This window comes from Sardina pilchardus, chromosome 12, assembly GCF_963854185.1.
Source record: "Sardina pilchardus chromosome 12, fSarPil1.1, whole genome shotgun sequence".
NCBI classification, from domain to species: Eukaryota; Metazoa; Chordata; class Actinopteri; order Clupeiformes; family Clupeidae; genus Sardina; species Sardina pilchardus.
Genome location: NC_085005.1, coordinates 16,945,356 through 16,957,386, shown reverse-complemented (window position 1 = coordinate 16,957,386; position 12,031 = coordinate 16,945,356). Strand labels below are relative to the sequence as shown.

The 12,031-nt window shown below is 40.2% G+C and overlaps 1 protein-coding gene across 1 annotated transcript in view; it reads left to right on the top strand.

Annotated features, from left to right (window-relative positions):
• Positions 1-5,745: 5,745 nt before the first annotated feature.
• Positions 5,746-12,031, top strand: part of htr3a (5-hydroxytryptamine (serotonin) receptor 3A) — a 10,876-nt gene continuing 4,590 nt past the window's right edge. The window contains exons 1-7 of the mRNA XM_062550256.1: positions 5,746-5,799; positions 7,931-7,990; positions 8,855-8,876; positions 10,811-10,935; positions 11,130-11,174; positions 11,417-11,526; positions 11,946-12,031. The exon at positions 11,946-12,031 is cut by the window's right edge and continues 84 nt beyond it. Of these exons, the coding sequence (XP_062406240.1) occupies positions 5,746-5,799; positions 7,931-7,990; positions 8,855-8,876; positions 10,811-10,935; positions 11,130-11,174; positions 11,417-11,526; positions 11,946-12,031 (502 nt within the window). The remainder of the gene's footprint in view (positions 5,800-7,930; positions 7,991-8,854; positions 8,877-10,810; positions 10,936-11,129; positions 11,175-11,416; positions 11,527-11,945) is intronic.

Here is a 12,031-nt window from a genome sequence, read left to right as displayed (position 1 = left end):
CATGGGTCACCTTGCAGATTGTGTCTACAGCTTCGATAACTATGTCTAACTATGCATCATGTCTTGCTTCAGCAATATTCTATGTGTCGCATTCACACACACGTCGACCTACTGATTCTGTATCCTTACAATTATAAAGAGTGTGCCTTAAATTTGTACCACAAACTGCATTAGGATGCACAGATGCAGGCTCATCAACAACCAATACTGACCTTTTATGTACTTTGCTCACTGGCTTCTACAGCGTTTAGTAAAACCGAGTCTGGTATGTCATCAAAATCTGATCCATTAATATCACTCCATAAGTCCACACTGTTAATATCCTTTGAATGAGTCTTGACCACAAGTGTTAAGTCCTTTGAATACGCAGTCTCTTTGTTACCAGATGTGAGTCCGAATACCATCAGTATTATCCACAGCGATTGGGTCTGTAAAACACAATGATATTACTGGTTAGCACATGGGGAGGGAGTTTAAAACATTTTATATTACAGGACTCAGATTTCTTAGTCTGGCTATCACCATACCCAGCTCAATCTATTAAGAGTGAACATTAGTCTGGGGAGTCTGCACTTTATTTCTACTGCACAAGAGGTGTGATCAATGGGCATAGTTCAAATGACTCCGTATACGCTTGGATAATCCTTCAACCAATCAGACCAATGATCTGAGTGTGCCTGGTGGATAAGCCAGTTTGTGATTGGACCGAAAAAACCTGGACAGGAAGCAGGAGAGAGATATGTGCAGGTTTCCAGCCTAAGTTGCAGAGCCAAATCCAAATAGCCGGCAGATCAGGCTGGGTTTACCCTGCAGCCTACTGATTTCTACCCCCGGGGTTAAATATGCACCACACAAAATGGATCACAGATAAACACTTGGGCACATATCACCAGGTAACTACAGTATATAGAACACTAAAACAGTATATTGATTAAAAAATAAAAAAGTTAACCTACCCCTTGTCTCACATCCCACTGTTTCTTTCAGTACCGCAATGATTTCTCTTGCAAGCCCGAAGATCAGATGATGAAGCAGCAGTGACTTCACCGCTTGTTGCTGTACCGGATTCAGTTGTCTCAATGGTCTCACCGGATCCAAAGCATTTTCATCAGGCCTGTTGGATACTGATACTGGATACTGTGGTTATAAACCCCTCCTAAGGTGATTGCTCTGCAAAATATTTTAGTAGAATACAAGCGTGATTTAAAAAAAACAACACATTTTAGATTCAGACATAAAATCAATCAAAGACTCTGATATAGAACACACCTTCGAAATTGAGGGCTACTCCAACAGGGTTATGTATATCATCGACCACTGAAATGTAAACCAGAAAACTAAATTGTTAGTTACAAAATCAAAAGACTGTTTTATCCATCTGGTGTAAACATTTAGAATATGCATACTTACAAAGATGGATTAGAGACCTGGGGTGACAGTGAAGCGCCTCCTAGGAGAAATAACCTATTTGTCTTTTAGAAAAATAAAAGTGTTAAAGTTAATGTAAAGTTTTGTACAGGTCATAGGTTGTCAATGATAGTAATGATTTTTTTTTTTTTTTTTAGATAATAATAAAAAAAACTTCATGTAAGCATCTACTCACTTGTAATGGCATCCACTGGGCTGCTGCTCCTGATATTGTCAAGGACACGACTGAGTGTGCAAGCTTTAGGTTAAGGACCACCCATACATGGGTTTTTAAACATTTTGGGTTGGCCCTCTCTAAATGTAGGAGTGTATCATAGCGACACAATAGTGTGAATGTGTGTCTTTCAAATAATACTTTGTGTTTTCACACACATTAGGCCCTACAACTATGACACCATATTGACAATGACCCTCGTCACACAAAACAGCCATGTATACCATGTATACCCAACACCCCATTATATTGACACTATGCATATGAAGTACCACCAATCTACCAGCCATTAACATTTTTCTTTTACATTATCAGTATGTAGGCTACAGAGGTCTGCTCGTTGGATAATCCCACATCAAAGGATCTTCAAACGTTGCCATACAGATACCCGGACCAGACATCCCTCATGCCAGTGGATCAAAGAATTTTCATGTCTGGACCAAACTCCCCATACCATTTGATCGCCCACCACGCCCCCACCCCTACAAATTGGATGAGCACACCCACTACATCAATGGATCTTCAAACACAGCCATGCAAAGACATGCCCTGGACCAAACACACTTATGCTATATCTTCATCTTCATCATTGATCAGACTCTTACTCATCATCCAAAGGTGTATAGGGATGGATCAGGGTTTTGCAAATAATGATAACACATACTATTAGCAACGACACACATGAGGGCCAGGATCACCTGGTTGGAAGGACCAGGGAAGCAGAAATGGAATATTCCCGTTTACATGTTTATTAGCATGCAAAGCAGTGATGTGCAGTGGTAGTAGTGTCTGTGTCATGACGTCTCAACTGACGTCCCTATTCTGGAATTTCATTCTTCAACAGTCATTCTTCTATGCTTGCCTAACCCAACTAAAGTGTTTCTTTCCAACGAGCGCAATTTCCATCTCATAAGACAACAGACCACAATTCCAGATAAAGTCGCTGTGCCATTCAGTAACTCCTGTTTGGATTTAAATTACTTTACATTTTAAATTAGGCTACTTTAAATTACTGGAAGATCTTTTGTCTCTAAATAATATGTTAGAAGTGAGGTCAAAAGCATTTTAACCTCACTTCTAACTTGAAGTTTGGGGGACTTGGTGAACCAAAGAGATTAACTTTTTCCATAACTTTCCAACAGTGCTTCTTATGGAATGTTTTGCTTCTCTTAACATCCTCCATCTGTAGGGGGGAAATAACCATGGGTGACCATGTCTGAGGTTTCTTCCTATATGTATCTCCAATTTTAGGGAGTTTTTCCTCGCCCCTGTTACTCATGAGCTCTCTTTAAATGTTTAACACTCTGTAAAGCGCCATGAGACATGTGTAATGTTTTGGCGCTATAAGTGAAATCAAATTGAAATTGAAATTTGTCACATTTTCAGGTTATTACAACCTTTTGATCCTTGTTTTAACTGGGTATTTTCAATGAAGTATCTAGATTGCATAGCCATTTCCTGACTTATACAATACACATTTTTACAGTATTATTCAAATTTAGTGTATTCTCTTGTCTGCCCCCAAGGAACTCATGAACTAGCCCACTTCTGAAAAGGTCACAAATGCTCTGATTAACCATTTCTACCCACCCAATTGTGATCGAAGAAAAAGACAATATTTATAAGGCTCTAAAACTGTTAATGGGGAATTTCCCATACTCTTTTGATAAATATTGAAACAATAGAATGTTTCAATTAAATGTGTGCAGTGTCAAATGTTTTGAGAATTCAATGTTTTGAATTGTCATATGACCAGAGTTTACTTCCTGTTTGCACCTTGCACGCTGCTCTCACACCTACCTGCAGATTGTCCTTATTTTAACAAAGAGCAACCTTTAATTAAGAAGGTTAAGAATATATGAATATAAAATAAATAAAAACACTTATTGATTATTTCAAAGGTTTGGCAATTGCACATGTTTTGCATATTTGCATGTCTGGGGCTGGGGGGGAAATGGGCTAAATGGGGTAACTTAAAGAAGTTGAATAGCCTGTAAATAGGAAAATGCTTTTCCAAGGGTGCTGCAGTTTAATTTCTAGGTTGGGTTTTCCTCATTGTTGTCATTGTGAGATTACATTAAATCATCAAAAGATTATTTTCTATATGTGTTTTTCATCAACTTGGTGCCAATATTCTGGAAGGTACTATACTGAATTTTACCAAAAGTGTCTCAGGAAAATAATCTCACAGTTCAGTCGTTCATGGGTTCTCAGCCATAAAAGCCCCTCAAAACATAGAAAAATGAGGTTCATTCCGTAGTTGACTCTCATCTCTATTGCAACAAAGTGAACATCTCCTATGAGAGTAATGACCAAGTAATGACACATTAATGCACTCATTTATCATACGAATTTGATGTGGTTGTTAGATGTATCTTTCAAACATCCAAACGAAAACGTTTTGCAATTAGGCCTGTCAGTGGAACCTATATTTTCTCTTCTTTTTAAATAGATAAGTCTACTTTTATTAAATCAATATCTGGTGTGAGAGTTTATCCTTGTTTGAATGTAGGCTAGTTTTCAATCAAACATCACAAATGTCTCATGTCATGAACAAATTGATTGAAATTGATTTACAAAGAGTTTTTTTGTCCGAGCATATCCTTATATTAAATAAATAGGCTACTATATAAAAAAAAAAGCCTTACACACAGATTTCCTGTCAGCTTCTGCACTTAAACAGTTAAATTATATAAAAATAGGCTATATTACATCCAAAATAAATATAGGCCTATATGTAGTCTACATGTTAGCTTTTCCATCATGATTTCTCGTCTTCCACATCACTGTCCTCTTCGTCACTGCTGGAGTCTGCATGCAGGCAGATGGAAGCCTGAACAGGGTAATTTCGGAGCAGAGATCGGCGTCCTGTTACAGGTAGTCAAAGCAATGGGACAGAGGCCAGAACAATCTGGAATAAACAGCAAAATTGGCGTCGTTAGAAATCATGTCAACTCCGCATAATAGATTACAACAAAGTTTGAACGCAGACTTAGACTTCATTCAGAAGGACACCACATGTGGATACTCACTTCACAGGGTGTGCGAGCCGTTTGTCCGATTTGCAACCGGGAGATGTTGCCGTCGGCCTCACGCAGGGCTAAAGCAATCAGGACAATCATTTGGCGACTTGGGGGTGTCATTACACAGAATGCGAAGCGACTATCCAAATCAATAGGCTAGGCCTACTAGATCTAGCAAAAAAATAACATTTCACCATATTTTGCGTTAGGCCTATATATAACGCACTAAAGACGACTGCAGCAGGCACAGACTAGCCTACATACACATGCTACAACAGATTAATGTTCTGATTATGCCTACTAGTTCTAAATTAGCCTAGATCTACCTTCTCTGAATCCAGTGTCTACGCCGTTCGTTATTCCACGGTCTCCATCGAGAGGTGCTTGAGTAGCACTCGTAACTCGGAATTTGGAATTTCCAGACAGAATACACATAGCCTACCAGTGAAATGATCCATGTTTTCAAGGAATAAAGTGAAGCGTTAATCCTCGAAGACAGTGTCTGAACTAAAGACTTGCGGCCTCAGGCAAAGTGAGATCTTATCAGCGGAAATGTCCCCGTGCCAAATTGTGTATTGACACCTCTCAGAAGCCCAGCGCGTGTTGGAGAGGTGCATATGCGCCAAGCGTGGCGTGTGGCAGAACTGAGCACTGGCCTTTGTGTGAAGGTGTGAACTCGCACTTCACCAGACTGAAATGCAAACGTGCAACGTTTTGGGAGCAACGGCGGTTTTCGTGTTTGAGGACGACCGACCCTGTAGCCCACTGTACACAACCAGTTTTAACGTCTTACACCAATGTGTTCATGTTAGTCCGAATTTACGAAACATGACAAGTTTACATTTGCATGTCAAGGAGGATCACATTATATCATTGAACAGACATGGCATGAATCTCGATGTGAATTTACACATTTAAACCAAACTTTAATCAAACGTGACAAGAAAAAAAATACATTCGTTTTCACTTCACACAGACAAACAGCATGACATTGTGACCTCGTCCATAGGAGATACCGAGGTTCACATGGAAAAGTGTCGGCCGTCGTGACAACGGCTTGCGCTTGACTGGGTGTGAAGAATGCGCACCTCAGACAACGGAGCATCAGGTCAGAAGGTTTGTGTGGGTCTCGAGGTGCGCTTGACAACACCATGATAGGTCACAGAGAGCCAATTCATACTTTGCACGTGACGTCACAAAGATCGGCTGGCGGGCAAGAACTTCATTCACCAGCAACGAAACATAGTAGCTGAACCAGGGATATAGTTACCAGTCTAGTACATAGGCTAGACTGTATCTAGTACGTAGGAATTTGGTATTTTGATGCTTAAACAATATCGTCGCCGTCGGGCAGAAATCTCCAAATCCATTAGTTTTCAGGGGGGGAAAAAAACGACTTATTAAACAAGTTATTAAGCATGTATGCCTCAAGTTGGTATTATACCTTGCTATCCTTTACTGTTGTGTATCAACATTAACACAATATTTCCTCAAAATCATGTTTAATCGGAGATACGAGATTTATGACTTGGGAGCAGGGAGATAGGAGTTTACGCTGTCATTGAAAATAATGGTAGGCCTGTGGACAGACGGCTGCTGCTAGCAATGTTCACCGAAGTCTGCGGCCGCGTTGAGCCTTTAGACAAGGCTTTAAGAGCTAATCAAAGCTAAAGATTGTAGTAACATACATCTTCCGGAATATATTTGAAACGTTGAGCTGAGTGATGCATTACGAACATAACACAATAAGACGATGAGACGGAAATGAATCTGCAAACAAAGTTTTCTGTCGCGTTGAGCCTTGTCAAGAGAAAAGGCTTTACTAGTTAACCAAAGCTAACGATTGTGATTGCTTTCTACACATTAGTTTAAAGGTTTAAGCGCCATGAGTGATGCAATATAAAAAAGATGAGCTGATAGGTCGTCTAATAGGCGGAAATGATACCTTGGCTCACGAGCTCTCTCTTGATTTTTAACCAAAACAGGCCTACTGATGTCACCATTTACACTCGGTATTATCTAAAAAAACAGCCCTTGTTTCTCCCATAAATAAAAACCTTGCTACTGGGTATTTTACATGCAGTACCATAGAGGCATAGTCTAGAAGTAGACCTGGACAGTTGAACTTCGAATCAATAAAACAATAATAAAGACAACAATTTAATGTTGGTATCCAACACATTCAATTCATTTCAATTCAAGTATTATATTAGATACATTTTAAAACTTCAAGGCACATGTATAATACGTCTAGCAATAATAACCCTATAGTAACAGCAGTAGATATTAAAAATACATCAATGACTTGTATGAACACAGATTATGGTTATGGTTATTTAGCAGACGCCTTTGTCCAAAGCGACATACAAATATAACAATACAAATTAAATTAACGGTGAACAATTACAAAATAGGGAGAATAGCAATATTATCAATAAAACAATCATTTTAAGCACTAACCTAATGAGAAATAAAACAATGAAATGAGAATAGCAATCTAATGAGTCACTCAGTTAATTATATAATAATGATTATGGTTGAGACTTGTTTTACTAAGCCTTACACTAAGTGTATTTGTGAGCAGGGTGGGTCTGTGTGTCTGTGTGCATGTATTTGTGAGGCTCTGTGTGTTTTGTTACATTGCCATCCTATATTAGTGAAGCAAATTGACGTAAAAGCTGAAAGTCCTTTGGGGTGACTTCCTTCAGGTCTTGGAGACGTTTGAATTTCAGCTCTGAGCGCGCATCCTCTGCATCCAAGTCCTCTTCACTTCAACCGTGGAAAACTGCAAAATACATACACAAACCAATCGTGCATGAATGAGTTAGGTCTTTGTAAACTATAGCTGAAGGACCTTATCCAATGTACAGATAATTATACCAAAAAATGAAAATAATAAGCAAACTACAGGAAAAATGGGGAAATGTTGTGGTTGCCACATGGGGCAACCAGGAGTGAGGAATTGGTTGCCACTTGTCAAAATTTGGTTGCCCGGGGCTACTGGGCTACCGTTAATGTCGAGCCCTGCATCTAACCTACCTGTATCAAACTGCACCTGCTTTGGAGCCAGCAGCGAGGCCTCCTCTCCCTCCAGACCATTGGGAGAGTATCCTTGGATTTTGCTCACACAGCTGCATTGACGCCTGCCCCATCAGCCTGTGCACCTCACGCTCAACAGCTCTGGGGTCGCCTCCTATCAGTGTTACTGTATCCCTTGCCTCCATGTGCATTCTGTCGGCCCTCTTGATCCTTCTTGATCCTCCAGGCAGTAGTCCCCTTCTGGCAGTACTCAAGGGCCAGTTCTGTGGCAACGGAGGGCCACATGGTCAGTTGGCAGGATGAGGGCTCAAACCTAAAGGGAGGCACAGATGCAGTGTTCTACAAGAAAAAGACATAAACAACTTGAATCACACCATACAGAATCAATTTTGAATACACACATGCCCAGAGTAGAAGTAAAAGCCTATCACTGCACATAGTGGTGCATTAACACACATTAAAAATCAGGTGGTCTGTTCACATATCTAAAACATATTTAGGCCTCGAATTTCGACTCCACACTGTAGTGACAACATCTACAGGGACTAAACATGCTAGCCAGATGATCTGATGAGGGCTTAAATCAATTTTTCAGAGACCCTCAACCCTCGTAAAAGTAGTAACCAAAAATAGCCCATTCATCACTCTGTTTTTAGCATGCAAATTGCGGTTGACATGTCTACACTTCTAAAGCATATTTACACATCGAATTTCAACTCCATACTGTTGTAACACCATCTCTATGGTCTTAAGAAGTGAGCTAAAGTGTCTGATCACGTTTTAAAGTATTACCTGGGATCGTCAGGTCATTACAGTGGCGATTGGTAGCTCGTTCATTCATTTTCAATACATTTAGCATGCTAATCGCGAGTGATATTCTAACGCATCTAAAGCATATTTATGCCTTACATTTCGAGTCCACACAGTAGTGGTACGTTTCCCAATGTCTCAATATGTAAAATCAATAGTCTGATCACAATTTAAGTGCATTTCAGAGAAATCGAAGCAAGCTGTTTCAATGTAAACCAACGGGGCTAGCCTAGCCTGCTGGTGCACAAAACCAGTGTCAGTACGGCGCTAACGATATTATCACGTAAAACCTTGAGTATCAGACAAATGATCCCAAAATACATCTTGTTGAATTCATTAGTTAGCACATAATTCGACCAAACGTACCTGAGAGTAAAAAGCAAGTCCGATGTCTATCATCAGTAACGTCCATAGGTAGCGCCGTCCGTCCGTCCGTCCGTCCACAATAAATGTTTGGTAGAGACTTTGCCAACTTCAAATAAATGAATAATTCAGCAGGTGCTGTGTATGGATCACAAGTTCCGAGTATAGATATATTTTCTTGATACCTAATTTTGACATTTTCTGACATAATATGGTCTAAATAGTTGATTGATTCTAGTATTTATGACTGCTGGACGCTGTTCGTCACCATTTTTCCAACGTTTGTTGCCCGCCAGGTAACCATGGCGGTCACGTGACTGCAAAGTATGAATTGTCTGCTTCAAGAACACCGAGTAGTATTTCATTTTTATCTGTAAATGTGAGCGATATTTGAAAATACAGGTAGCCTTAAATTGGTGCATTATAGTGTAATGATCCTGTGAGCTGTGTTCCCACCTGTCAACTGTGTGTGTGTGTGTGTGTGTGAGAGAGAGAGAGAGAGTGTGTGTGTGTGTGTGTGTGTGTGTGTGTGTATGCGCGCGCGCGCGTAACGTAAACACGCTTGACACAGAGGTGTTCTGGTGGAAAAAGACAATACATGTGTTTTTAGAGACATGATTTGAGGCAGAGGTGTGTAGACTTTGGTTCTCAGACACCCATGGAGACCCCCCCCCCTTTCGCAGCAGTGTGATTAGGCCTACTGACAATAATAAAATGATCAATTGTATAATTCATGTAACCTATACAGTGCAAAATGTCCACGTTTTGATCTTCATGTGATACCGCGCATTCTAGTACAGTCTAATGCATTGAGTCTGTCCAGTCATCATCATTCTTTTCGATTTTCCAAGTCTATCGTGAGGTATCAAATGGCACGCTCTCAGCCATTTACGGAAAGATCCACCACAACCTCTCACTGGGTCACTCTGGGTTACGGATCCATTACATACCCATGCCGGGTGCTCCAGCCACACAAACAATTATCTCAAGGGCAAACTTAATTTGTCCTCAAATCACGGGCAATATTTTCTGACACAGATTTCGTTGAAGCGCCAGAGTTCCTGATGGAGTATTCCATGTCAGTCTAACGACGTTAACTCGGAGAGAGAGTAGCGTGAACTTGGCTATGCAATACGCCCCAGAACTGTCCCTCGTTGTATCTAAGCATTATACAATTAGGTAATTAGGTGCACTTACATCAGAACCTCATTTTACGACGGCCTTTTCGCAAAACGTCAAACAACATTTTGCTTATGACTGGGCAGTCTGCTTGGAACAGCCAAACAAGCACTTCGAAAGCAAGACACAACAAGCTCGCACACTGCCTTCAAGGATACGATTTGTTATCGGTTTGTCAACCCATTGCCAACGATGAAAGCAGCAGACAGACTCCGTATGTGCATTTCTTGCTATGGGATCTGCCCTCCGACAAGCGACCAAGGGCTGTCACTGTAGACTATTGACCATATGTCTGGCTCAGACAACCATAACACTGCAACAACTTAGGCCTAACGTTATCTGATGGGAATATACAATGGAGTTCTGATTTACTCTTGACCGGATATATTGATCTGGGTTTGCCGACCAACGGTTGTGAGGCGTCGACCAACTGTGGATGTAGGCTAAAGAACTTTGAGCGAAATGAGGATTTCGGGACCTTGGACAGCGCTTCTCGCATTATTATCATCAATCAATGTTGTATCCTGCTCAGGTAGTAAATTCTTACCACGGTCTTTTTAAAATATTGAGTGTCTTATAGTAGCCTACTTTATAACCTAGCGTTGTTCAAAATCAAGGATTTACTTGGATACATCAGGGTGCTAATGCTATTAGTTTTGAAGCACAAAGTATTGAGAAATATTGTAATCTCGTGATTTAACTTTTCATCCAACAGTGAAAAGAATAGGTAACAATCCAGGTCGCTTTGCCAATGCGACCCTGGTCCGACTCTCCGAGTTTTTAAGCACGGGGTACAAGAAAGGCGTCCGTCCCGTCAGGAACTGGAGACATTCTACGCTGGTGGCCATTGATCTGATGGTGTACTCCATTCTCAATGTGGTGCGTAGGATATATTGTGGATTTATTTAAACTACACACAGACACACACACACACACACGAGCGCACACGCACACGCACACACACACACACACACACACACTCACACACACACACACACACATTCTTAATTTAGTTACTGTAGTGGCTTGGTTACTGAATTGACCAACTCTTGTTTTTTTTTGCAACACCAAAGGATGAGAAAAATCAAGTTCTCACAACATATGTGTGGTACAGGCAGGTAAGCTAATTGATCAAATACATCATCAGTGGGTTTCACAATCCTTTTGTTCATGGGTTGAGTTCTCTTGAAGTTGAGTTATCTTCTTGAATTTCCCCTTGGGGATCAATAAAGTATATATATATATATCTATCTATCTAAATGGTCAAAAATGACTACCATCATAGTGTATTGTGACCTGTGTATGTACGGTCGGTCTCACACATTTTGTAATTGATGTTTGTCGCATTTGATGCCTGTAGCAATGGATCGATGAATTTCTTGTGTGGAACCCTGAGGATTTCGATGAAGTGGAAAAGGTGTCGATCCCCACTGATAATGTGTGGGTACCCGACATTGTCATCAACGAATTGTACGTGCAACACTCATTTCTGCCTCTGTCATATTTGCACATGAACTGTATTTGACACAAATCAAACTGTAAGTCTGACGATTATTGCAAATGTTTTTATGAATATTCTCTGAAAAACTATTAACTTTACATTTCTCCACACTATTTTCTTTGAAAATCTTTCTCTTCTCTCTTTATGAAAACATTACTTAAAATATGTAAATGAAAACATTACTTAAGATATGTAGATGAAAACATTACTTAAAATATGTAGATTCATTTTTATTTTTACATGCAAAAACATTATTCTTCCTAATACAGTATACACAATGGAGTACAAAGAGCAACACAACATAAAAGTACAATTCCAGTTTCCCTGAGTTTTAGAAACCCATTACTAATAGATGACATAGCTTTCACGTACGATACTATCTCCACAGTGTTGATGTTGGGAAGTCTCCTGATATCCCATACGTGTATGTGAGCCACGACGGAATGGTGCGCAACTACAAGCCCATTCAGGTGG